Raw genomic sequence first — 22,487 nt, 5'->3', positions numbered from 1 at the left:
ATCTAAAGGAGAGGAGACTCTCCTTCAGGCCCTAGGATCCATATTCATGTAAAAAAAAAGAATAAAAATAAAAAATATGGGATATACTTACCCTTCGACGGCCCACGGCTCTCATCGGTGCAAGATCCGGTGTTGTGAATTCTGTTGTCGAACTCCCTCCTGTGGTCGTGAATGGTACTTCGGCGAGTTCTGTCCATGGACTTCCTCTGGTGGCTGTGAGTGAAGCTGCTGCTTCTGAGGTTCCTTACACAGGTGACGTGGTTTATCCTTTGGTTGGCTGCTCTATTTAACTCCACTCAGATCGTTACTCCATGCCAGCTGTCAATGTTCCTGCATTGGTTCAGTTCGCTCTTGGATCTTTCTGGTGACCTGTCTTCTCCAGCAGAAGCTAAGTTCCTGATAGTTATTATTTGTTCACTGTTTCCTTGTCCAGCTGGTTATCATGATTTTGTCTTGCTAGCTGGAAGCTCTGGGATGCAGAGTGGCACCTCCGCACCGTGAGTCGGTGCGGAGGTCTTTTTGCACACTCTGCGTGTTCTTTTGTAGTTTTTTGTGCTGACCGCAAAGATACCTTTCCTATCCTCTGTCTGTTTAGTAAGTCTGGCCTCCCTTTGCTGAAACCTGTTTCATTTCTGCGTTTGTGACTTTCATCTTTACTCACAGTCAATATATGTGGGGGGCTGCCTAGTCCTTTGGGGAATTTATCTGAGGCAAGGTAGGCTTTATTTTCTATCTCTAGGGCTAGCTAGCTCTTAGGCTGTGAAGAGGCGTCTAGGGAGAGTCAGGAACGCTCCACAGCTATTTCTAGTTGTGGTGATAGGATTAGGGCCTGCGGTCAGCAGAGCTCCCACATTCCAGAGTTTGTCCTGCGTGAGTTTAACTATCAGGTCGTGCCGGGTGCTCCTAACCACCAGGTCCATAACAGTACAGCTGGCCCAAAGTATTAATGCATCTCAATAGAGGGATAAGAGAAGTTCTGAGACCATTTTTTTTTCTTTGCACTGTGTTTTGTCTTTCTTTTCCCCTAAACCTTTGGGTGGTTCAGGACACAGGTGTAGATATGGACATTCAAGGTCTGTCCTCTTGTGTGGATCATCTCACTGCAAGGGTACAAAACATTCAAGATTTTGTGGTTCAGAATCCTATGTTAGAGCCTAGAATTCCTATTCCTGATTTATTTTCTGGGGATAGATCTAAGTTCTTGAATTTCAAAAATAATTGTTAACTGTTTCTAGCTTTGAAACCCCGCTCCTCTGGTGACCCCGTTCAACAAGTAAAAATCATTATTTCTTTGTTGCGTGGTGACCCTCAAGACAGGGCATTTTCCCTTGCGCCAGGAGATCCTGCATTGCGTGATGTTGATGCGTTTTTTCTGGCGCTTGGATTGCTTCATGATGAACCAAATTCAGTGGATCAGGCAGAGAAGATCTTGCTGGCTTTGTGTCAGGGTCAGGATGAAGCGGAGGTGTACTGTCAGAAGTTTAGAAAGTGGTCGGTGCTTACTCAGTGGAATGAGTGTGCCCTGGCGGCAATTTTCAGAAAGGGTCTTTCTGAAGCCCTTAAGGATGTCATGGTAGGATTTCCCACGCCTGCTGGTCTGAATGAGTCTATGTCCCTGGCCATTCAGATCGATCGGCGCTTGCGTGAGCGCAAAGCTATGCACCATCTGGCGGTATTCTCTGAGCATAGGCCTGAGCCTATGCAGTGTGATAGGACTTTGACCAGAGCTGAACGGCAAGAACACAGACGTCGGAATGGGCTGTGTTTTTACTGTGGTGAATCCACTCATGCTATCTCCGATTGTCCTAAGTGCACTAAGCGGTTCGCTAGCTCTGCCACCATTGGTACGGTACAGTCTAAATTTCTTTTGTCCGTTACTCTGATTTGCTCTCTGTCGTCCTATTCTGTTATGGCATTTGTGGATTCAGGCGCTGCCCTGAATTTGATGGACTTGGAGTTTGCCAGGCGCTGTGGTTTTTTCTTGGAGCCCTTGCAGTATCCTATTCCATTGAGAGGAATTGATGCTACGCCTTTGGCCAAGAATAAGCCTCAGTACTGGACTCAATTGACCATGTGCATGGCTCCTGCACATCAGGAGGATATTCGCTTTTTGGTGTTGCATAATCTGCATGATGTGGTCGTTTTGGGGTTGCCATGGCTACAGGTCCATAATCCAGTGTTGGATTGGAAATCTATGTCTGTGTCCGGCTGGGGTTGTCAGGGGGTACATGGTGATGTTCCATTGTTGTCAATTTCGCCTTCTACTCCTTCTGAAGTCCCTGAGTTTTTATCAGATTACCGGGATGTATTTGAAGAGCCCAAATCCGGTGCCCTACCTCCTCATAGGGATTGCGATTGTGCTATTAATTTGATTCCTGGTAGTAAGTTTCCTAAGGGCCGTCTGTTTAATTTATCTGTGCCAGAGCACGCCGCTATGCGGAGTTATATAATGGAATCCTTGGAGAAGGGTCATATTCGCCCGTCGTCGTCACCATTTGGAGCAGGGTTCTTTTTTGTGGCCAAGAAGGATGGCTCTTTGAGACCTTGTATTGATTACTGCCTTCTTAATAAGATCACAGTCAAATTTCAGTATCCTTTGCCGCTGCTGTCTGATTTGTTTGCTCGGATTAAAGGGGCTAGTTGGTTCACCAAGATAGATCTTCGAGGGGCGTATAATCTTGTGCGAATTAAACAGGGCGATGAATGGAAAACAGCATTTAATACGCCTGAGGGCCATTTTGAGTACCTGGTTATGCCATTCGGGCTTTCTAATGCTCCGTGTTTCAGTCCTTTATGCATGACATCTTCCGAGAGTACCTGGATAGATTCATGATTGTATATTTGGATGACATTTTGGTCTTTTCGGATGATTGGGAGTTAGTGTTGAGCGATACCTTCCGATATCGGAAAGTATCGGTATCGGATAGGATCGGCCGATATTCAAAAAATATCGGATATCGCCGATACCGATACCCGATCCCAATGCAAGTCAATGGGAGCAAAATATCGGAATTAAAATAAACCCTTTCTTTCCTTGTAGGTTCATTCTACATGAAGGAAAACAACAAAGAATAATGCAGGATGTACAGGTCCTTCTCAAAAAATTAGCATATAGTGTTAAATTTCATTATTTACCATAATGTAATGATTACAATTAAACTTTCATATATTATAGATTCATTATCCACCAACTGAAATTTGTCAGGTCTTTTATTGTTTTAATACTGATGATTTTGTTATACAACTCCTGATAACCCAAAAAACCTGTCTCAATAAATTAGCATATCAAGAAAAGGTTCTCTAAACGACCTATTACCCTAATCTTCTGAATCAACTAATTAACTCTAAACACATGCAAAAGATACCTGAGGCTTTTATAAACTCCCTGCCTGGTTCATTACTTAAAACCCCCATCATGGGTAAGACTAGTGACCTGACAGATGTCAAGAAGGCCATCATTGACACCCTCAAGCAAGAGGGTAAGACCCAGAAAGAAATTTCTCAACAAATAGGCTGTTCCCAGAGTGCTGTATCAAGGCACCTCAATGGTAAGTCTGTTGGAAGGAAACAATGTGGCAGAAAACGCTGTACAACGAGAAGAGGAGACCGGACCCTGAGGAAGATTGTGGAGAAGGACCGATTCCAGACCTTGGGGAACCTGAGGAAGCAGTGGACTGAGTCTGGTGTGGAAACATCCAGAGCCACCGTGCACAGGCGTGTGCAGGAAATGGGCTACAGGTGCCGCATTCCCCAGGTAAAGCCACTTTTGAACCATAAACAGCGGCAGAGGCGCCTGACCTGGGCTACAGAGAAGCAGCACTGGACTGTTGCTAAGTGGTCCCAAGTACTTTTTTCTGATGAAAGCAAATTTTGCATGTCATTCGGAAATCAAGGTGCCAGAGTCTGGAGGAAGACTGGGGAGAAGGAAATGCCAAAATGCCTGAAGTCCAGTGTCAAGTACCCACAGTCAATGATGGTGTGGGGTGCTATGTCAGCTGCTGGTGTTGGTCCACTGTGTTTCATCAAGGGCAGGGTCAATGCAGCTAGCTATCAGGAGATTTTGGAGCACTTCATGCTTCCATCGGCTGAAATGCTTTATGGAGATGAAGATTTCATTTTTCAGCACGACCTGGCACCTGCTCACAGTGCCAAAACCACTGGTAAATGGTTTACTGACCATGGTATTACTGTGCTCAATTGGCCTGCCAACTCTCCTGACCTGAACCCCATAGAGAATCTGTGGGATATTGTGAAGAGAAAGTTGAGAGATGCAAGACCCAACACTCTGGATGAGCTTAAGGCCGCTATTGAAGCATCCTGGGCCTCCATAACATCTCAGCAGTGTCACAGGCTGATTGCCTCCATGCCACGCCGCATTGAAGCAGTCATTTCTGCCAAAGGATTCCCGACCAAGTATTGAGTGCATAACTGAACATTATTATTTGATGGTTTTTTTGTTTGTTATTAAAAAACACTTTTATTTGATTGGATGGGTGAAATATGCTAATTTATTGAGACAGGTTTTTTGGGTTATCAGGAGTTGTATGCCAAAATCATCAGTATTAAAACAATAAAAGACCTGACAAATTTCAGTTGGTGGATAATGAATCTATAATATATGAAAGTTTAATTGTAATCATTACATTATGGTAAATAATGAAATTTAACACTATATGCTAATTTTTTGAGAAGGACCTGTATTTGGGGAGGTGGTGGAGACATTAAAGTCATAGAGGTTTAGCGCAATCAAATAGAATAGCCTTTTTTTTTTTTTTTTTAAAGACGTTCGTAGTGACAAAGATATTGACTATGTAATTTTTTTTTATTTTGTCAGATATTGATGTTTCACTATTCCACGCCCTTCCCCTTTTTTTTTTTTTACTTTTCCCACACTTTCATCTTCATCATCATCAGCATCTTTGACATCAACTTTCTTCACCTTATTCATCTTCTTCTTCATCTTCTACCTATTTTTTTTTTATTACATTCTTCATATTCATTTTATTCAACTATTATTATTCTTCCTATTCTACTTCTTCATCATATTCTCATTTGTGACAGGCATTCCCGTAGTTGTTATCTATAAAAGTTTGAAGATTACACCTTCCGTTCTGCCAGTCACAAAAGTTACATTTGTCCGCGTTCAGTTTGGCCTGCAGCATCAGGCTTTATCCAGGGGCACCACGAGGAGGAACGGACTCACCCATATACACTGCTTAGTCTTCTTCTGCATATAATTTAGATAATATCTTTTGCTCTGATATTAAGTGTTATGCTTAATGTTCTTCTGCTCTTTGTTCTGCAGCCTCTTGTTCTTCTGCTTCTCGGTCTTCCATGTCGTCGTCTCCAGGGTCGTCGTCTCCAGGGTCGTCATCTACGCCGTCGTCGTCTCCGCCGTCGTCGTCGTCATCGGGGTGGTCTTCCGGGTCGTCGACTTTAGGGTCTTCAACTTGGAAATGTAGCAGAAGGTACAAGAAGGCTGAGAAAATGCCAAGAACCAGCTGATGGAACTGGAACTCGGATGGCTACCCGAAGGTTCAAGAGCCTATGGAACTACCGAGGACCAGCTGACGTTACTGGAACCCGGTTACTAAGCAGGAGGTACCCGTGCTAAAAAGCACTACCAAGGACCGCCTGACGTTGGCGGAACTCGGATACCCAGAAGGAGGCACCTAAGCCAAAGGCTCTGCCCGGAACCAGCTGACGTTACTGGAACCAGGATGGGGAGCAGAAGGTACAAGAGCAAAAGACACTGCCGAGAACCAGCTGACGGTACTGGAACCCGGATGGGTAGCCGAAGGTCCAAGAGCCAATGGAACTACCGAGGACCAGCTGACGTTACTGGAACCCGGTTACTAAGCAGGAGGTACCCGTGCTAAAAAGCACTACCAAGGACCACCTGACGTTGGTGGAACTTGGATACCCAGAAGGAGGCACCTAAGCCAAAGGCTCTGCCCGGAACCAGCTGACGGTACTGGAACCAGGATGGGGAGCAGAAGGTACAAGAGCAAAAGACACTGCCGAGAACCAGCTGACGGTGCTGGAACCAGGATGTGGACCAGAAGGTCCACAGGAGAGGAGAGAACAGCTAGGCCGCGAGGCAGCCGCAGTTACCGAACCCCAACAGTCCTACAGCGGGAGCTTGGCCTACTGGCACTACAGAACCAGCCTTGACTACCAATTCACGCAGCCCACATAGGAAGCTCCTAAACTGGAGGCACCCTGGAGTTGGCTAACTCGACCGCAACACGACGGGGCAACGCATAGGTGTCTCAGTGAGTTTGACAGTACCCGGAAACAGCTGACGGTGCTGGAACCAGGCTGGGCACGAGGGAGTACCCGTGACAAAAACACTGCCGAGAACCAGCTGGCGGTGCTGGAACCCGGATGCGTGGCCCCAGTGTGCAAGAGCCAATGGCACGACCGAGGACCAGCTGACGGTGCTGGAACCCGGTTACAAAGCTGTAGGTGCCTGCGCTTAAAAGCACTACCAAGGACCGCCTGACGTTGGCGGAACTCGGATACCCAGGAGGAGGCACCTAAGCCAAAGGCTCGGCCCGGAACCAGCTGACGGTGCTGGAACCAGGTGGTGGACCCGAAGGTCCACAGGAGAGGGGAGAACAGCTAGGCCGCGAGGCAGCCGCAGTTACCGAACCCCAACAGTCCTACAGGGGGAGCTTGGCCTACTGGCACTACAGAACCAGCCTTGACTACCAATTCATGCAGCCCACATAGGAAGCTCCTAAACTGGAGGCACCCTGGAGTTGGCTAACCCGACCGCAACATGACGGGGCAAGCATAGGCGTCTCAGTGAGCTTGACACTACCCGGAAACAGCTGACGGTGCTGGAACCAGGCTGGGCACGAGGGAGTACCCGTGACAAAAACACTGCCGAGAACCAGCTGGCGGTGCTGGAACCCGGATGCGTTGCCTATTAAAGATTGTCTTCCTAGAGCCCCAACTAGCGGTGTTGGAGCAAAGGGTAAGCAGGGGGAGCAGAGTGTAGGCCGAAGCCTGCACTGGAGGCAGCTTTGTGTCTGCGTTGCGTTTGCAGGACACTTTGCCGGCTACACAGTGGGGGAACAGCTGGCGTTGCTGAACCCCACTGACACAATGGCGGGTGTTTTTCTCTGTGCAGCTAGCACTTCCGGGCAAAAACTAGCGGTGTTAGAGCCCGGGGGCAGCAGGAGGAGGAGAGGAGCAGAGTGTAGGCCGAAGCCTAGTTGAACCAATTTCAAAGGAAACCTTTAACCCCCCCTCAGGTGTTACAAAGTACAAGAGACACACCTTGTGCAGTATTAATGCTGCACAAGTCAAAGGTTGCTCTATTAATTTGTCTACTTGCACACGCTGAATGAAAGACGTACACAATTTAGCCCATTGTACAGTCAAACTGTAGTGGAGGCGTGACTTGGCTTTTTAAGGAGACGCAGCACAGGTGTCCCAAATAACGCCTTGGTGCTTGGCGCAGCTTCCTGAGCATTGTTATTTGCTGTACAGGAGTCTGCGCTCTTGTGTTATCCCTTGGCAATGCCCTGTTAGCGCTGCCCGTCTTATGACCTCATTTCATGTTGGCCGGTGCGGTTAACGATGGCCATAAATCCCAGACCCACAGTGCCTTTTCATAAAGTCACACTGCGGTGCTGAGATTCGTGGCCTTGAGCAGTAAATATTTTCGCCGCTCACACACATCCTTACACCTGCTTCAGACTGGGCGGCCTCTGCTGATCCCTTCTCGCATGCCTTGGCCATGAGGCTGCACAGTCTGAAGAAGGTGGAAGGAGATGAGTGACGACAAGCGAACATATGCACTGCTCGTGCCCATAAACCACACCCTCGCTGACAAAATAAATAAGAAACCGAGGGGCGTTGTTTCGAGCAGGGCGGACGCACAGGCGCAGCCAGTGTTACCTACGCCGCTTCTCGGCGTCGTCGCTCTCTCGACGCTCGGTCCCGGCGCCGCGGTCCTCTCCGCTCTGTCCCAGGGTCTGCTCCTGCCCGTCCTGCTCTGGCTCCTCATAGCACAGGATTCTCCTCTGTCTCAGCGCGCTCCCGGCGTTCTACTTCCGGGTCTGCGCGCTCCTGTGCTCCTTCGGTGTCTCTGGTGTCTGGGTCCTCGGCTGGAGCGCTCTCTCTGCGCAGGCGCCCCAGCTTCCCTCTTGGACGCAGGCGCCGGGTCTCCATGACCTCTTCCTGAGGTCAGAGGTCAGTTCTCGCTATTGCCCAATCCTGAGCTTGCCTCTACTATAAGAGGCAAGCTTCCCGGTTCCCTGGTGCCAGATTGTTTTAGCCCTTTAGCTAATGCCTTTGGCTCTCCCAGGTTCTCCCTGCTTCGAGCTCTCCGTTTTTGTCCGTAGCCTCGCCTTCCCTCTGTTTGTGCCCTCTTTTGGTTTGTCCCCTTTTGTTTGCTGGTCTCTCGCCTTTATTGTTTAACCCTTCTTGTTCTTTTGTTTTGTTCCTTAGCGTCCTGGTCATCTCTGTTTCCAGCGTTGCGGTTTTTTCAGCCTTCTCCTTCCCGTCTTCCTGAGCCGTCCCTTCTGGTATCTTCGCCGTGGGTAAGTGACCTCTGGGCCTGCTCCTAGCGGTCCCTGTATAGGAGTCGTTCTCCATCTTAGGTCGCTCGCCCAGGGGTAGGTCTGCCCACGGTCCAGAGGGTCCACTCTAGTTTCTTCCCGATCGCTATAGTACAATCTGGCCATGGACCCCGCGGGTACCCCTTTTTCGGCTCAGAAGGAGTTAGCACTTTTGCGTGAGAATCAGCAGCGCATAATGGCTTTTTTGAAAACCTTGGAGTCACGCCTAACCTCCATTCAGACCTCTGACCCTGCTAACGCCGCTCAATTGGCTGGTCTCCAACAGGAGCTCTCTCAACAACGGGATACTCAGACCCGCATGTTGAGCTATATGGCCTCTATCGATGACCGCTTGTTCAATCTCCAGTCTGCTCCCGCTGCAGCTGTGCCGGTCCCCTCTCTCGCTTCCACTCCCGTGTCTTCCCCGCCTCCTCGCTTGGGCAAACCTCCCAGATACTCCGGCGACCCTAAACTTTGTCGGGGGTTTCTAAATCAATGCCGTCTCCATTTTGAGCTTCTTCCCCTTCAGTACCCCTCTGACCGGGCTAGGGTGGCCTTTATAGTGTCTCACTTAGAGGGAGAGGCGTTGGCTTGGGTTAATCCCTTGTGGGAGCGTGACGACCCTGTAGTCTGCCACCTGCAGAATTTTCTCGAGACCTTCCGTAAAGTTTTTGATGAGCCCGGTCGTCTTGCCTCTACTACTGAGTCTCTCTTTAATTTACGTCAAGGTTCCTCTTCTGTTGGACAATATGCCATTCGCTTCCGTACTCTGTCCTCAGAACTGGGATGGAACAATGAGGCTCTGGTGGGTGCTTTTTGGCGGGGATTGTCCAGCCGGATTAAAGACGAGCTAGCCGGCCGTGACACCCCAACTTCTCTTGAGGATCTGGTCTCCCTCGCTACCCGGATTGATCTCCGCTTTCAGGAGCGGTCTCGTGAGTTGGCTAGAGAAAAAAAGCCTATTCCCGTTCTTTCTACTTTCCGTCAGCCTAGCAGCTCTCGTGCTTCTGTTTCTGTTCCTTCGTCTGTGCCTACCTCCGAACCCATGCAAGTGGATCGAGTAAAAATGGCGGAACAACGCCGCAAGGAGAGGCGCACCCAGGGCCTATGCTTTTACTGTGGCAGTGCCGCTCACTTGCTCCGCAGCTGTCCTGATAGACCGGAAAACTCTTCCGCCTAGGACAGGTAAGAGAGGCCTCCCTAGGTGTCCGTGTTTCCTCTCATCCTTTAACTCTTAATGTCCTTTTTGTCTCCAATCAGTTTCGGTCCTCCGAAGTGGCGTATGTGGATTCAGGCGCAGCAGGCAATTTTATCAGCCTTGAGGTGGTTCGGCGGCTTCGCGTTCCGACAATCTCTTTGGACTCCCCCCGCTTGATTGCTTCAGTGGATGGTAGACCTTTACAGGAGGAGATTTCTTTTGTTACAGAGGAGGTGGAGATTCAAATCGGGGCTCTGCATCAAGAAAGGATCGCTTTTTATGTTTTACCTAACCTCTCTCATGCCTTTTTGCTTGGTTTTCCCTGGCTTCGAGTTCACGAGCCTACCTTGAATTGGCGCACAGGAGACGTGCTTCGGTGGGGCCCTTCGTGTCATGGTCGCTGTCTTCGGCCTATACGTCCTGTTTGTCCTTCTCAGCCTATTGGAATTCCTGAAGGGTTACCTACTCCCTACTGGTCGTATGCTGATGTCTTCAATAAAAAGGAGGCTGAGAATCTTCCTCCCCATCGTTCCTACGATTGTCCGGTGGATCTTCTTCCCAGTTGCTCTCCACCTAGAGGGAGAATTTATCCACTTTCTTCTGCAGAGACCAAGTCTATGTCTGAGTACATACAAGAGAACCTGGCTAAAGGATTCATCCGCAAGTCCTCTTCTCCTGCTGGTGCTGGGTTTTTCTTTGTGAAGAAGAAGGACGGTTCCTTAAGACCATGTATAGACTACCGAGGATTGAACAGTAACTACGTCTAGATGTTAAGGAATTCGTAGCTTCGTGTCCCTCATGTGCCAGGAACAAAGTACCTAGACGACTACCACTTGGGAACCTACTTCCTCTTCCAGTTCCATCTGCCCCGTGGCAGCATATTGCCATGGATTTCATCACCGATCTTCCTTGCTCCTCCGCATGTACAGTCATTCTGGTTGTAGTGGACAGATTCTCTAAGATGGCTCATTTTATTCCGCTGGCTGGGTTACCTTCTGCTCCTGAGTTGGCAAACATCTTCATTCAAAACATTTTTAAATTCCACGGACTACCACAACACATCGTATCAGATAGAGGGGTACAATTTACTTCTCGCTTTTGGAGAGCTTTGTGCAAACTTTTAAAGGTGAACCTGGACTTTTCTTCCGCATATCACCCGCAAACTAACGGTCAAGCGGAACGTACTAACCAAACTCTTGCTCATCATAATGACTGGGTCAACTTACTTCCTTGGGCAGAGTTTGCCTACAACAACCACTCCAGCGAGTCCTCTGCAAGGTCTCCGTTTTTCATTGTTTTTGGACAGCACCCTGGTGTTCCTCTTCCAGTCTCTCCCGCCTCTGGTGTTCCAGCAGCTGACTCTATGGCTCTCGAGTTTTCTTCGATTTGGGACGAGGTCAAAGAGACTCTAAAACAAGCTTCGTCTAAAATGAAGAGACATGCAGACAAGAGGCGTTTAGATTCTCCTCCTTTCTCTCCTGGTGATATGGTCTGGCTGTCTTCAAAATTCATCAGACTCAAGATTCCTTCCTACAAACTTGGTCCACGCTTCATTGGTCCTTTTGAGATTCTGCGTCGAGTCAACGATGTCGCTTACAAGCTGAAATTGCCTGCTTCGCTTCGTATACCCAATACGTTTCACGTCTCTCTTCTCAAACCAGCCATCTTTAACCGTTTTCACCCCTTCCTTTGTACCCCTTCTCTACCAGTCAGCACTGACAACGTTTTCGAGGTAAGGGATATTTTGGCTGTTAAGAGAGTTCGGGGGAAGGAGTTTTTCTTGGTTGATTGGAAGGGTTTTGGTCCTGAGGAGAGGTCGTGGGAGCCTTTGGAGAACATCAATGCTCCTCGTATTCTTAATAAATTTTTTACTGCTTTACGTGGGGGGGGTGTAAGGAGGGGGGTACTGTTACCTACGCCGCTTCTCGGTGTCGTCGCTCTCTCGACGCTTGGTCCCGGCGCCGCGGTCCTCTCCGCTCTGTCCCCGGGTCTGCTCCTGCCCGTCCTGCTCTGGCTCCTCATAGCACAGGATTCTCCTCTGTCTCAGCGCGCTCCCGGCGTTCTACTTCCGGGTCTGCGCGCTCCTGTGCTCCTTCGGTGTCTCTGGTGTCTGGGTCCTCGGCTGGAGCGCTCTCTCTGCGCAGGCGCCCCAGCTTCCCTCTTGGACGCAGGCGCCGGGTCTCCATGACCTCTTCCTGAGGTCAGAGGTCAGTTCTCGCTATTGCCCAATCCTGAGCTTGCCTCTACTATAAGAGGCAAGCTTCCCGGTTCCCTGGTGCCAGATTGTTTTAGCCCTTTAGCTAATGCCTTTGGCTCTCCCAGGTTCTCCCTGCTTCGAGCTCTCCGTTTTTGTCCGTAGCCTCGCCTTCCCTCTGTTTGTGCCCTCTTTTGGTTTGTCCCCTTTTGTTTGCTGGTCTCTCGCCTTTATTGTTTAACCCTTCTTGTTCTTTTGTTTTGTTCCTTAGCGTCCTGGTCATCTCTGTTTCCAGCGTTGCGGTTTTTTCAGCCTTCTCCTTCCCGTCTTCCTGAGCCATCCCTTCTGGTATCTTTGCCGTGGGTAAGTGACCTCTGGGCCTGCTCCTAGCGGTCCCTGTATAGGGGTCGTTCTCCATCTTAGGTCGCTCGCCCAGGGGTAGGTCTGCCCACGGTCCAGAGGGTCCACTCTAGTTTCTTCCCGATCGCTATAGCCAGCTAACCAATGATGTCAAAAGACGGGAAGCGCTACCAAGGGTGGTGCTGCGTATCATTAGAAAGGAAAGTCACACCTCAGGGACAGTGGAATGGTCTCAATGAGACACATTTTGTACGTGTTGAGTTCCACGTGGGCAAGTAGAAAAAGTCAGCCACCTTCTACAAATGCAGCAGTACTGCTGTACAAGGTGGCTGTTATACATAGAAACACCTGGGGGTGGGGGGCAGGCTTCCTTCAATTTCAGTTCATGTGCCTGCGTGGCGTTTGCAGGTCACGTTGCCGGCTACACAGCAGGGGAATAGCTGGCGGTGCTGAACCCCACTAACACATTGGCTGGTGTTTTTCTCTGTGCAGCTAGCATGTCCGGGCAAAAACTGGCGGTGTTTGAGCCCAGGGTCAGCAGGAGGAGGAGAGGAGCAGAGTGTAGGCCGAAGCCTGCACTAGTGGCAGCTTTTGGTCAGTTGTGCCAGCGTGGCTTGTGCTGGACACGATGCCGGCTACACAGCAGGGGAACAGCTGGCGGTGCTGAACCCCACTAACACATTGGCTGGTGTTTTTCTCTGTGCAGCTAGCACTTCCGGGCAAAAACTAGCGGTGTTTGAGCCCAGGGGCAGCAGGAGGAGGAGAGGAGCAGAGTGTAGGCCGAGGCCTGCACTGGTGGCAGCTTTTGGTCTGTTGTGCCAGCGTGGCTTGTGCTGGACACGATGCCGGCTACACAGCAGGGGAACAGCTGGCGGTGCTGAACCCCACTAACACATTGGCTGGTGTTTTTCTCTGTGCAGCTAGCACTTCCGGGCAAAAACTAGCGGTGTTAGAGCCCAGGGTCAGCAGGAGGAGGAGAGGAGCAGAGTGTAGGCCGAAGCCTAGTTGAACCAATTTCAAAGGTAACCTTTAACCCCCCCTCAGGTGTTGCAAGGTACAAGAGCCACACCTTGAACAGCATTAATGCTGCACAAGTCAAAGGTTGCTCTCTTAATTTTGCTCCTTGCACATGCTGAATAAAACACGTACACTATTTAGCCCATTATACTGTCAAACAGTAGTGGAGGCGTGACTTGTCTTTTTAAGAAGACGCAGCACAGGTGTCAAAATTTACACCTAGGTGCTGGGCGCAGATTCCTGAGCGTTGTTATTTGCAGTACAGGAGACTGCGCTCTTGTGTTATCCCTTGGCAATACCCTGTTAGTGCAGGCCGTCTTATGACCTCATTTCATGTTGGCCGGTGCGGTTAACGATGGCCATAAATCCCAGAACCACAGTGCCTTTTCATAAAGTCACACTGCGGTGCTGGGATTCGTGGCCTTGTGCAGTAAATATGTTCGCCGCTCACACATGTCCTTACACCTGCTTCAGACTAGGCGGCCTCAGCTGATCCCTTATCGCCTGCCACGGCCATGAGGCCGCACAGTCTGAAGAAGGCGGAAGGAGGGGAGTGAAGACAGGCGAAGATATGCACTGCTCGTGCCCATCAATCACACCCTCGCAGTCATAATATATGAGACGAGGGGCGTTGTGTCGGGCAGGGCGGACGCACAGGCACAGCCAGCCAACCAATGATGTCAGAAGACGGGCAGAGCTAACAATGGGGGTGATGCGTGTCATTAAAAAGGAAAGTCACACCTCAGGGACAGTGGAATGGTCTCAATGAGACACATTTAGTATGTGTTTTATTAAACGTGGGCAAGGAGAAAAAGTCAGCCACCTTGTACAAATGCAGCAGTACTGCTGTACAAGGTGGCTATTATACATAGAAACACCTGGGGGTGGGGGGCAGGCTCCCTTCAATTTCAATTCATGTGCCTGCGTGGCGTTTGCAGGACACGTTGCCGGCTACACAGCAGGGGAACAGCTGGCGGTGCTGAACCCCACTAACACATTGGCTGGTGTTTTTCTCTGTGCAGCTAGCACTTCCGGGCAAAAACTAGCGGTGTTTGAGCCCAGGGTCAGCAGGAGGAGGAGAGGAGCAAAGTGTAGGCCGAAGCCTGCACTGGTGGCAGCTTTTGGTCGGTTGTGCCAGCGTGGCTTGTGCTGGACACGATGCCGGCTACACAGCAGGGGAACAGCTGGCGGTGCTGAACCCCACTAACACATTGGCTGGTGTTTTTCTCTGTGCAGCTAGCACTTCCGGGCAAAAACTAGCGGTGTTAGAGCCCAGGGTCAGCAGGAGGAGGAGAGGAGCAGAGTGTAGGCCGAAGCCTAGTTGAACCAATTTCAAAGGTAACCTTTAACTTCCCTCAGGTGTTGCAAGGTACAAGAGCCACACCTTGAACAGCATTAATGCTGCACAAGTCAAAGGTTGCTCTATTAATTTTGCTCATTGCACACGCTGAATAAAACACGTACACTATTTAGCCCATTAATCTGTCAAACAGTAGTGGAGGCGTGACTTGTCTTTTTAAGGAGACGCAGCACAGGTGTCCAAAATAACACCTTGGTGCATGGGCGCAGCTTCCTGAGCGTTGTTATTTGCTGTACAGGAGACTGCGCTATTGTTATCCCTTGGCCATGCGCTGTGAGTGCTTCCTGTCTTCTGACCTAATTTCATGTCGGCCGTTGCGGTTAGCGATGGACATGAATCCCAGACCCACAGTGTGTTTTCAAAAAATCACACTGCGTGGCTGGGATTCGTGGCCTTGTGCAGTAAATATGTTTGCCGCTCACACATGTCCTTACACCTGCTTCAGACTGGGCGGCCTCATCTGATCCCTTATCGCATGCCGCGGCCATGAGGCCACCCAGTCTGAAGAAGGCGGAAGGAGATGAGTGAACACAGGCAAACATATGCACTGCACATGCCCATCAATCACACCCTCGCTGTCCAAAAAAATAAGACACCGAGGGGCGTTGTTTCGAGCAGGGCAGACGCACAGGCGCAGCCAGCTATCCAATGATGTCAAAAGATGGGAAGCGCTACCAAGGGTGGTGCTGCGTATCATTAGAAAGGAAAGTCACACCTCAGGGACAGTGGAATGGTCTCAATGAGACACATTTAGTACGTGTTTAATTAAACGTGGGCAAGGAGAAAAAGTCAGCCACCTTGTACAAATGCAGCAGTACTGCTGTACAAGGTGGCTGTTATACATAGAAACACCTGGGGGGGTGGGGGCTGGTTCCCTTTAATTTCAGTTCAGGTGCCTGCATGGCGTTTGCAGGACACGTTGCCAGCTACACAGCAGGGGAACAGCTGGCGGTGCTGAACCCCACTGACACATTGACTGGTGTTTTTCTCTGTGCAGCTAGCACGTCCGGGCAAAAACTGGCGGTGTTAGAGCCCAGGGTCAGCAGGAGGAGGAGAAGAGCAGAGTGTAGGCCGAAGCCTAGTTGAACCAATTTCAAAAGTTACCTTTAACCCCCCCTCAGGTGTTGCAAGGTACAAGAGCCACACCTTGTGCAGCATTAATGCCGCACAAGTCAAAGGTTGCTCTATTAATTTTGCTCGTTGCACACGCTGAATAAAACACGTACACTATTTAGCCCATTATACTGTCAAACAGTAGTGGAGTCGTGACTTGCCTTTTTAAGGAGACGCATCACAGGTGTCAAAATTTACACCTAGGTGCTGGGCGCAGATTCCTGAGCGTTGTTATTTGCTGTACAGAAGTCTGCGCTATTGTGATCCCTTGGCCATGCGCTGTGAGCGCTGCCTGTCTTCTCACCTCATTTCATGTTGGCCGGTGCGGTTAGCAATGGCCATGAATCCCAGACCCGCAGTGTGTTTTCCAAAAATCACACTGCGTGGCTGGGATTCGTGGCCTTGTGCAGTAAATATGTTTGCCGCTCACACATGTCCTTACACCTGCTTCAGACTGGGCGGCCTCAGCTGATCCCTTATCGCCTACCACGGCCATGAGGCCGCACAGTCTGAAGAAGGCGGAAGGAGATGAGTTAAGACAGGCGAACATATGCACTGCACATGCCCATCAATCACACCCTCGCAGCCAAAATATATGAGACAACGAGGGGGGTTGTGTCGGGCAGGGCGGACACACAGGCACAGGCAGCCAACCAATGATGTCAGAAGACGGGCAGCGCTACCAAGGGGGGTGGTGCGTGTCATTAGAAAGGAAAGTCACACCTCAGGGACAGTGGAATGGTCTCAATGAGACACATTTTGTACGTGTTGAGTTCCATGTTGGCAAGGATAAAAAGTCAGCCACCTTGTACAAATGCAGCATTACTGCTGTACAAGGTAGCTGTTATACATAGAAACACCTTGGGGTGGGTGGCAGGGTCCCTTTAATTTCAGTTCATGTGCCTGCGTGGCGTTTGCAGGTCACGTTGCCGGCTACACAGCAGGGGAACAGCTGGCGGTGCTGAACCCCACTAACACATTGGCTGGTGTTTTTCTCTGTGCAGCTAGCATGTCCGGGCAAAAACTGGCGGTGTTTGAGCCCAGGGCCAGCAGGAGGAGGAGAGGAGCAGAGTGTAGGCCGAAGCCTGCACTGGTGGCAGCTTTTGTTCTGTTGTGCCAGCGTGGCTTGTGCTGGACACGTTGCCGACTACACAGCAGGGGAACAGCTGACGGTGCTGAACCCCACTGACACATCAGCTAGTGTTTTTTCTGTGTAGACAACACTTCCAGGTGGCAACTGACAGTGTTGAAACCCAGGGAATCAAAGAGGAGCAGAGTGTAGGCCGAAGCCTGCAGTGGAGCAAGTTGAAAGGGAACCTTTAACCCCCCCCAGGCATTTGTTGCTGAAAGAGCCATCTTGTACAGCAGTAATACTGCACAGGGAAAATGGTGGCTCCGAAAATTATGCTCCTTGCAAACGCTGAAGTACACACTCATATAATGTGTCCCCTCACACCGTCAAACCGTCCCGGAAGTGGGACTTTCCTTTGTAATGTGACACAGCACAGCCGTCATTCCAACCCCCTTGGTGCCGTGCGCCACCTCCTCAACGTTGTTTGGTTCTGTCACGGAGCCCGCGCTGTAATGTTATCCCTTGGCCATGCACAGTTAGCGGTGCCCGTCTTCTGACATCATTTAGGTGTCAGGCTGGCAGTGCCTGTGCGTCCAAGCTGCCCGAGATCCAACCTCGCAGTGTCATCTAATGTAATCCCACTGCGGGCCAGGGATCCATGGGCATGCACAGTGCATATCATCGCCTCTCACTCACCTCCTTCCTGCTTCTTCAGACTGTGCGGCGTCACGGCCGTGGCATGCTATTAGGGATCAGCTGACGCCGCCTAGTCTGAAGAAGCGTGAAGAAGGGGAGTGAGAGGCTAGTATATGCACTGCGCATGGCCATGGATACCAGGCCCACTGTGGGATCACATTAGACGACACTGCGAGGTGTGATTTCGGGCAGCGTGGACGCACAGGCGCAGCCAGGACGACAACAAATGATGTCAGAGGACGGGCAGCGCAAACTGTGCATGGCCAAGGGATAACATAACAGCGCAGGGTCCATGACGGAATCAAACAACGCTAAGGAGGCAGCGCACGGTGCCAAGGGGGTAGCAATGACGGCTGTGCTGCGTCACATTACAAAGGAAAGTCCCACCTCTGGGACGGTTGGACGGTGTGAGGGGACACATTACATGAGTGTGTAGTTCAGCGTTTGCAAGGAGCATAATTTCAAGAGCGACCTTTTCCTTGTGCAGTATTAGTGCTGCACAAGGTGGCTCTTTCAGTAACAAACGCCTAGGGGGGGGGGGGGACAGGTCCCCTTACATTTTAGTTGTGCCAGCGTGGCGGTCGCATGACACGTTGCCGGATACACAGCTGGGGATCAGCTGACGTTACTGAACCCCAATAACAGAGGAGCGACTGTTGACTGTGCAGACAGCACTTCCAGGCACCAACTGGCGGTGTTAGAGCCCAGGGACAGCAGGAGGAGCAGATTGGAGGTATTGCCGCACACACAGCTGGGGATCAGCTGACGTTACTGAACTCCAATAACAGAGGAGCGACTGTTGACTGTGCAGACAGCACTTCCAGGCACCAACTGGCGGTGTTAGAGCCCAGGGACAGCAGGAGGAGCAGAGGAACAGAGTGTAGGCCAAAGCCTGATTGGAGCAATTTGAAAGGGAACCTTCAACCCCCCCCCCCCAAGACGTTTGTAGCTGAAAGAGCCATCTTGTGCAGCACTAAGGATGCAAAAGGAAAAGGTTGCTCTTTTAATTATGCTCCTTGCAAACACAGAAGTAAACACTAAAAATGTGTCCCCTTATACCGTAAAACCGTCCCGGAGGTGCAAATTTCCTTCGTAATGGGACACAGCACAGCTGTCATTCCTATCCCCTTGGTGCCGTGCGCTGACTCCTCAGCGTTGTTTTAAGCTGTCACGGAGCCTGCGCTGTTCTGTTATCCCTTGGCCATGCCCAATTAGCGCTGCCTGTCTTCTGACATAATTTGGTGTCAGGCTGTCAGTGCCTGTGCGTCCACGCTGCTCCAGATCCCACCTCACAGTGTCGTCTAACGTAATCCCACTGCGGGCCTTGGATCCATGGGCATGCACAGTGCATATCCTCGACTCTCACTCCCCTCCTTCCCTCTTCTTCAGACTGTGCGGTGTCACGGCCGTGGCATGCTATTAGGGATCAGCTGACGGCGCACAGTCTAAAGAAGGCGGAGGGAGATGAGCGAGAGCCCGAGGGGAAGATATGCACTGCGCATGCCAATGGATCCCAGACCCGCAGTGTGATTCAATCAGAAGACACTGCGAGGCGGGATCTCGGGCAGCGCAGCCGCACAGGCGCAGCCAGCCTGACACCAAATTATGTCAGAAGACAGGCAGCGCAAATAGGGCATGGCCAAGGGATAACAGAACAGCGCAGGCTCCGTGACAGCTTAAAACAACGCTGAGGAGGCAGCGCATGGCACCAAGGGGGTAGGAATGACGGCTGTGCTGCGTCACATTACGAAGGAAAGTCCCAGCTCCGGGACGGTATAACGGTATCAGTGAACACATTTTATAAGTGTTAAGTTCTGCGTGTGCAAGGAGCTAAACTAAAAGAGCTACCTTTTCCTTGTGCAGCATTACTGATGGCTCTTTCAGTAACAAACGACGGGGGGGGGGGGGTACAGGTTCCCTTACATTTAGGTTGTTGTGCCAGCGTGGCGGTCGCAGGACACATTGCCGGCTACACAGCTGGGGATCAGCTGACGTTACTGAAACCCAATATCACTGGGTCGTATGTTTTTACTGTGCAGCCTGCACTTCTGAGCCGCAACTGGCGGTGTTGAAGCCCAGGAATAGCAGTTCAGGTGGTAGAAAGATGAACACAGCAGGAGACCTGGATGACACCCAATTACTTAATCAGGCAGAGGAGTGGCAAATTCCTGCGAGATCCAGGCCTGGTTCATTTTCAGGAAAGTAAGCCGGTCAACGTTATCGGAGGATAGTCGCATGCGACGGTCTGTTAGTACACCACCTGCGGCACTAAAGACACGTTCCGATAAGACACTAGCCGCAGGGCAAGCCAGCACCTCCAATGCATACTGGCTTAGCTCTGGCCATGTATCCAGCTTAGAGACCCAAAACTTGAACGGGGAAGAGCCGTCTGGGAGTACAGTAAGAGGGCAAGCCATGTAGTCTGTCACCATCTGACGGAACCGTTGCCTCCTGCTGACTGGAGCCGCCGGTGATGGTGTAGACATTTGGGGCGGGCACACAAAAGTGTGCCAGAGTTGTGCCATACTGGGCTTGCCTTGGGCAGAGGCACTGCTTCTGCTCCCTCTTTGGGCAGAGCCTCCCCCACTGCCTCGACGCACTGAGCTGCTTTGTAAAGCACTAGCAGCACTCCTCTCAGTTGGACTGGAGAAGATGATGGAATTCACCAGTGTGTCGTGGTACTCCCGCAATTTACGCTCCCGGGTCAACGCTGGGATGAGGGTTTGGACTTTGTCCCGGTAGCGAGGATCGAGGAGGGTGAACACCCAATAATCAGGCATGTTGAGAATGTGGTCGATGCGGCGGTCGTTTCTCAGGCACTGCAGCATGAAATCCACCATGTGCTGCAGACTGCCAACTGGCCCAGAAACGCTGTCCCCTGCTTGAGACATGATCTCTGCCCGCTCGTCATCACCCCACCCTCGCTGTACACACTGACCACTGTCAATTGTGTCGCTCCCTCCTCTGGACGGAGCTCTTCCTCCTCCATTGACTCCTCCTCATCCTCCTCACAAAGTGGCCCCTGCGTACCCCTTTGTGAGGAACCACGTGGCGCTGACTCTCCAGAAGCTGATGGAAAAGGTGACTCCTCATCCTCCACCTCTTCCACAACATCATCCCTTAACCCTTGCAAAGTTTGCTGAAGCAGGCAGATAAGGGGGACAGTCATGCTGACTAGTGCATCATCTGCACTTGCCATCCGCGTGGAATAATCAAAAGGACGCAAAACCTGGCAGACGTCCTTCATAGTGGCCCACTCTGTGGTTGTGAAGTCTGATCGGCGCTGACTGCGACTTCTTTGCGCCTGATGCAGCTGGTACTCCATAACTGCTTGCTGCTGCTCACACAACCGCTCCAACATATGTAACGTGGAATTCCACCGGGATAGGTAGGTCACATATGATGCGGTGTTCCGGAAGGCGGAATCGGCGCTGCAGAGCAGCAATGCGGGATCTTGCCAAGCTGGAACGCCGCAAGTGAGCACACTCTAGGCGGACCTTGTGCAGCAGTGCATCAAGATCCGGATAGTCCCTCAGAAAACTCTGCACAACCAAATTGAGCACATGTGCCAGACATGGGATGTGAGGTTGCCAAGGGCCAAAGCTGCCACCAGATTTCGGCCATTGTCACACACTACCATGCCTGGCTGGAGATTCGCTGGCAGTAACCACACATCGCTCTCCTGCTTGATGGCATTCCAGAGCTCCTGCGCTGTGTGGCTTCGATTCCCCAATGAAACTAGTTTCAAGACGGCCTGCTGACGTTTGGCCACGGCTGTGCTCATGTCGGTCATAGGTAAACGTTCACGGGTCCATGTGGAGGTGGACTGTGACGGCTCCTGCAGAGATGATTCTGAGGAACTTGTGTAAGAGGAGGAGTCAATGCGTACAGACTGGATTCCTGCAATCCTTGGAGTGGGCAGGACACGTCCTGCGCCACTCGCACGATCTGTACCTGGCTCAGCAACATTAACCCAATGGGCAGTGAGGGAAACGTATCGCCCCTGTCCATGCTGACTGGTCTACGATTCGGTGGTGAGGTGGACCTTGCTACTGACGGCGTTCAGTAGCGCATGTTTTATGTTTCCCTCAACATGCCTGTGCAGGGCAGGGACAGCTTGCCTGCTGAAGTAAAAGCGGCTGGGCACCTTGTACTGTGGGACTGCCAATGCCATCAAGTCACGGAAGCTGTCAGTCTCCACCAGCCTGAATGAGAGCATTTCCAGGGACAACAGTTTGGCAATGCCTGCATTCAGAGCCTGTGCTCGGGGGTGGTTGGCCGAGAATGCCCGCCTTTTCTCCCATGCCTGTACTACCGATGGCTGTAGAGTAGACTGGGAGTGTGAGGATGACTGGGAAGGTGGTGCTGTGGGTGGAATTACACAAGGTCTCTGGACAACAGTGCCAGAGGTTCTTCCATGGCGATCCTGGGAGGAAGCCAAACCAGCTGTGCGTGAGCTGGAGGAAGACGCAACACGAGCTGAAGAGGTGGTAGCTGCCGCTGTTGGTTGGCCTACATCTTCAGTGTGTTTCTGTAACTCCACCGCGTGCCTGGTCCGCACATGTTTCCACATATTTGTGGTATTGAGGTTGCTGACACTTTTCCCTCTTTTGACTTTCTGATGACACAGCTTGCATTTGACAAAACAAATGTCATCTGCAACTGTGTCAAAAAAGGACCAGGCACTGCAAGTCTTGGGAGCGCCCTTTTTGGCTTTGGAAAGAGATAGGCTCCTAACGGGTGCCAAAGTGGAGGCTACAGGCTCCGCAGTCTTCCCCCTCCCTCTCCCTCTTTGGCCCGTAAGGGGAATCTCTTCCTCAGAGCTGCTCCCACCACCTTCCTGTTCCTCACGCCACGATGGGTCAACGACCGCATCATCTCCACTACCCTCTGCCACCAACTGC

At 51.1% G+C, this 22,487-nt stretch overlaps 1 protein-coding gene across 1 annotated transcript in view; it reads right to left on the bottom strand.

Annotated features, from left to right (window-relative positions):
* Positions 1–8,610, bottom strand: part of LIN28A (lin-28 homolog A) — a 141,820-nt gene extending 133,210 nt beyond the window's left edge. The window contains exon 1 of the mRNA XM_069759806.1: positions 8,421–8,610. Within this exon, the coding sequence (XP_069615907.1) occupies positions 8,421–8,610 (190 nt within the window). The remainder of the gene's footprint in view (positions 1–8,420) is intronic.
* Between the last annotated feature and the right edge of the window lie 13,877 nt (positions 8,611–22,487).

The sequence above is a fragment of the Ranitomeya imitator genome, chromosome 3 (assembly GCF_032444005.1).
Source record: "Ranitomeya imitator isolate aRanImi1 chromosome 3, aRanImi1.pri, whole genome shotgun sequence".
In the NCBI taxonomy this organism is placed as follows: domain Eukaryota; kingdom Metazoa; phylum Chordata; class Amphibia; order Anura; family Dendrobatidae; genus Ranitomeya; species Ranitomeya imitator.
Note: the sequence above shows the minus strand (reverse complement) of the source record. Positions and strands in the feature narration are given on the sequence as shown.